This window comes from Poecile atricapillus, chromosome 24 (genome assembly GCF_030490865.1).
Source record: "Poecile atricapillus isolate bPoeAtr1 chromosome 24, bPoeAtr1.hap1, whole genome shotgun sequence".
Lineage (NCBI taxonomy): Eukaryota > Metazoa > Chordata > Aves > Passeriformes > Paridae > Poecile > Poecile atricapillus.
The window spans coordinates 6,156,847-6,160,000 of record NC_081272.1 but is presented as its reverse complement, the minus strand read 5'-3'; the positions used below and the strand labels follow the sequence as shown (position 1 = coordinate 6,160,000).

Below are 3,154 nucleotides of genomic sequence, written 5' to 3'. Positions count from 1 at the left end.
TTCAACAGCTTCTTCTGCTTGTTGCTGAAGCGATTGTCCTGCTCTGCACTGGTTCCCTGGAGCACAGCAAACAACAGTTTCAGTCTGGTGGCCTTCAACCACCTCCAAGGATTATTTTCCCACCTGTCTGCACAGTGCACCAGTGAAACCAATCTCTAAGGCTGTTTTTTTATCATTTATTCCAGGCAAAAGAAGCCTTTCCAGGTGCTTTTCAATTTTAGCTCTCACCAAGTGCTGAGGATTTTGGGGTGAGCAGCTCCTGAGCCTCAATCATAACCCCCCACAAATTAAAGTATGAGCAGCATCAAACTGCCAGGAAAAGGCTTTATTCATTTCTTTATAAAAGAAATAAAGTGTTTGTCCTCTGTTCAAGAACAAAATTTTCCTGTTTGCTTACAGTGACACCTCTGAAACCTTTGGGCAGTTTCCCTGAGGCAAAGCAGGGAGCAGAGAAGTACAAAGAATGCATTTTATTGATCCTGCTCTGTTAAAAGTTCACTGACTGGCTCCACTTCCATGGACAGGAGCTGTAGGTTAATTCACTATGGAGGGAAAGGCCTGGAAGTCCAGTTCTGGAAAATTTACTGGCAGAGAAGTAAACAGAACCAGGCAGGAATTAGAGGAGATGCAGGGCTGCATCCAGATCCTGGTGGGCTGCTCATGACTGAGGACAAGCCCACAACTTGGGAAATTTATTCTAGGAATCAATGTGACTGATGGAAAACAGGGAATTTTATATAGGCAATTCTCAGTGGAAAAACAGGGCTCAGTACAAACAAAAATGTAAAGTGTCAAGGAATTAAACGGTAATAAAGAAGATAAACCCCCAAATTCTAAGTTGACTTTGGTCAGAAAGCACCTGGAATTAGTAATATAACACATTGCAAAGTCATCAGTTACTGAAAGTGAACAATCCACTGACGTTCCCATTTGCTATTCCAGAACACGGGAATCCTAAAGTCTGACTGTGGCACAGGCACTTCCAGGGATTAAAACTCTTTACAGTATTTGCAGTCTGCTCTGAGGCTTACAAAAAAACCACGATACTTGCCAGTTCACTCAACAACTGAATGTTCTTTTGGGGTTTTTTAACATTATTTCACAATCCAGAAGGGAAATGGAGGGGAAGTTTCTTGTTGATAACACGTGGCAAGCAGCAAAAGGAACCAAACAGGACAGAGCAAGGGGGCTACAGGAATTTAAAGACAGATAAAGTCTGCACTGAAACTTCACAGAAATGTGAAGAACTGACAGAATTATAAATAGAAGGTTTGGTATGGGGAGTCCAAATTGCTGCTCTGCTGCAGTTCTGTCATTTCACATTTGGTTCCTCCTGAACCCAGAATAAAACCAGAACACTGTTCACAGCCCCATTTCAGTGCCATGCTGCTTTGGTTTTTATAAAATGCCACCTTCCACAGGCCTGTTTAAAAGAATATTTGATTTCTAATCCAGAGTTTGCAGCCCCAGTAATCCCGCTGTCAGTCACAACTACCTGATTTGTAAACCTTTTAACAACTACATTACAGCAAGTGTGGATTTAATCTGCAATTATTTTTCCCAAGTTAGTTCACGAGCACAGAAGTGAACTAAGGGAAGGGTTATGTGTGCTGCCGTGTTTTAAAAGCATTCTAGCCGCAGGAAATGGAAATAATATGGGCTGAACAAATGAATGAACCTTGAAATTTAGATTGGTTCTCAAAATTATCACCGAAATCCTCAAAATAAGGTCATTTCAATTAATGGAGGAAAAAGCAGAAAGGAAATAGACCCTGGGTAGGTTTCATGGTCTCTGCAGAAAATGCAACACAGCTGTAAGACTAGAAGAAACTTAAGGATTAAAAATAAAATATCAACGTATAAATACATCCTATCTTCTTTTTGCCGAGAACACAATAACCTCTAAAAAAAGCTCCATAAAAATAAGGACAGGGTTATTTATTCGCTTTGAACGAGGACACTGAAGAACGTGGACAGCGCAAACCCGGGCTCGCCCCTCAAGAGCCCCTCGGTCCCTTCTCCCCCCCGCAGCTCGGGGGTCGCAGCGGTGACACGACCCCGCCTGGGTCGGGACCTCCGGGGTCGAGGCCGCTCCGGGCCCGACGCGGGGCCAGCCCCGGGGTGAGGGGAACCGCGGAGCTTCCCCCCGTGCCGAGTCCTGCCCGGAGCCGCTCGATTCCCCCCCGCCGCCGGCCGGGCCGCGCCGCCGCGGCCTCTTCCCGCCGCCATTTTCTCCGCGGCGAGGAGCCTGCGCAGGGCGGGGGCGGGGGGGGCACGGCGGCGCCGCGCGGGGCAGCGCGGCTCCAGCGCGGCTCCAGCGCGGGCCTGCAGCGGGGCCGAGCGCTGCCCCCGTGCCACGGCGGGGCCGCCGCGCCGCCCGCCCGCCCTCAGGGCCCCTCGGGCCGGCACTTACGCGGAAGAACCCGGCGTCCATCTTGGCTCCTCCGCCTCCTCCGGGCCGCGGCGCGCGCTGCCGTCCCGGCGTGCACCGCGCGCCCCCTCAGCCGTGCCGGGGGTGGGAGGGAGGGGGGGGAGGGAAGGCGGGAGGGGCGCGAGGGGGTGGGCGGGGCCAGGCGCGCGCCGCGCAGGGTCTCCCTCCGCCGTCTGCTGATTGGTGGAGGCTCGGCGCGCGCGCGGGAGCCGGGCCAATGAGAGAGCGCGGCTGCTCCGGCGCGCGCGGGGGTGAGCGCCGTGTGAGTCGCGCTCTCGCGAGGTGTTGGCTCCTGAAGCTATTGCCGATGTCGACATCTCGCGAGATCTCAGCTGCCCTCACGGCCGCGGACCCCTCAGGGATGGCGACAGGGCCGGGCAGGTCCGTGAGGGCACAGCCTCAATCCTGGGAGCGGCCCCTCGGCTCCCTCCCGGCATAACAGCGCTCCCTGGGCGGGAGGCAGGGCTCTGAAGAGGTCACAGAATCCCAGAGGAGTTGGGGCTGAAAGGGGCTTCTGGAGATTATCCAGTCCAACCCCCTGCCCAGGCTACTGGAGTAGGTGACACAGGAACAGGTCCAGGTGGGTTTGGGATGTCTCCGGAGAGGAAGATTCCAGGCCCTCCCTGGGCAGCTGTTCCAGGGCTCTTACACCCTCATGGAAAGAAGTTCTTCCTCATGTTGAGGTGGAACTTGTGGTTTATTTTGTGGCCATTGCTCTTTGCC

General features: G+C 52.9%; 1 protein-coding gene across 5 annotated transcripts in view; it reads right to left on the bottom strand.

Annotated features, from left to right (window-relative positions):
* SRRM1 (serine and arginine repetitive matrix 1) overlaps window positions 1–2,514 on the bottom strand; it is a 17,251-nt gene extending 14,737 nt beyond the window's left edge. For all 5 annotated transcript variants that reach the window (XM_058856369.1, XM_058856370.1, XM_058856372.1 and 2 more), the window contains exons 1-2: window positions 2,414–2,514; window positions 1–56 (exon numbers count right to left, since the gene is read on the bottom strand). The exon at window positions 1–56 is cut by the window's left edge and continues 34 nt beyond it. In XM_058856369.1, coding sequence (XP_058712352.1) covers window positions 1–56; window positions 2,414–2,434 — 77 coding nt within the window. In that variant the 5' untranslated portion in view covers window positions 2,435–2,514. The remainder of the gene's footprint in view (window positions 57–2,413) is intronic.
* Window positions 2,515–3,154: the final 640 nt, after the last annotated feature.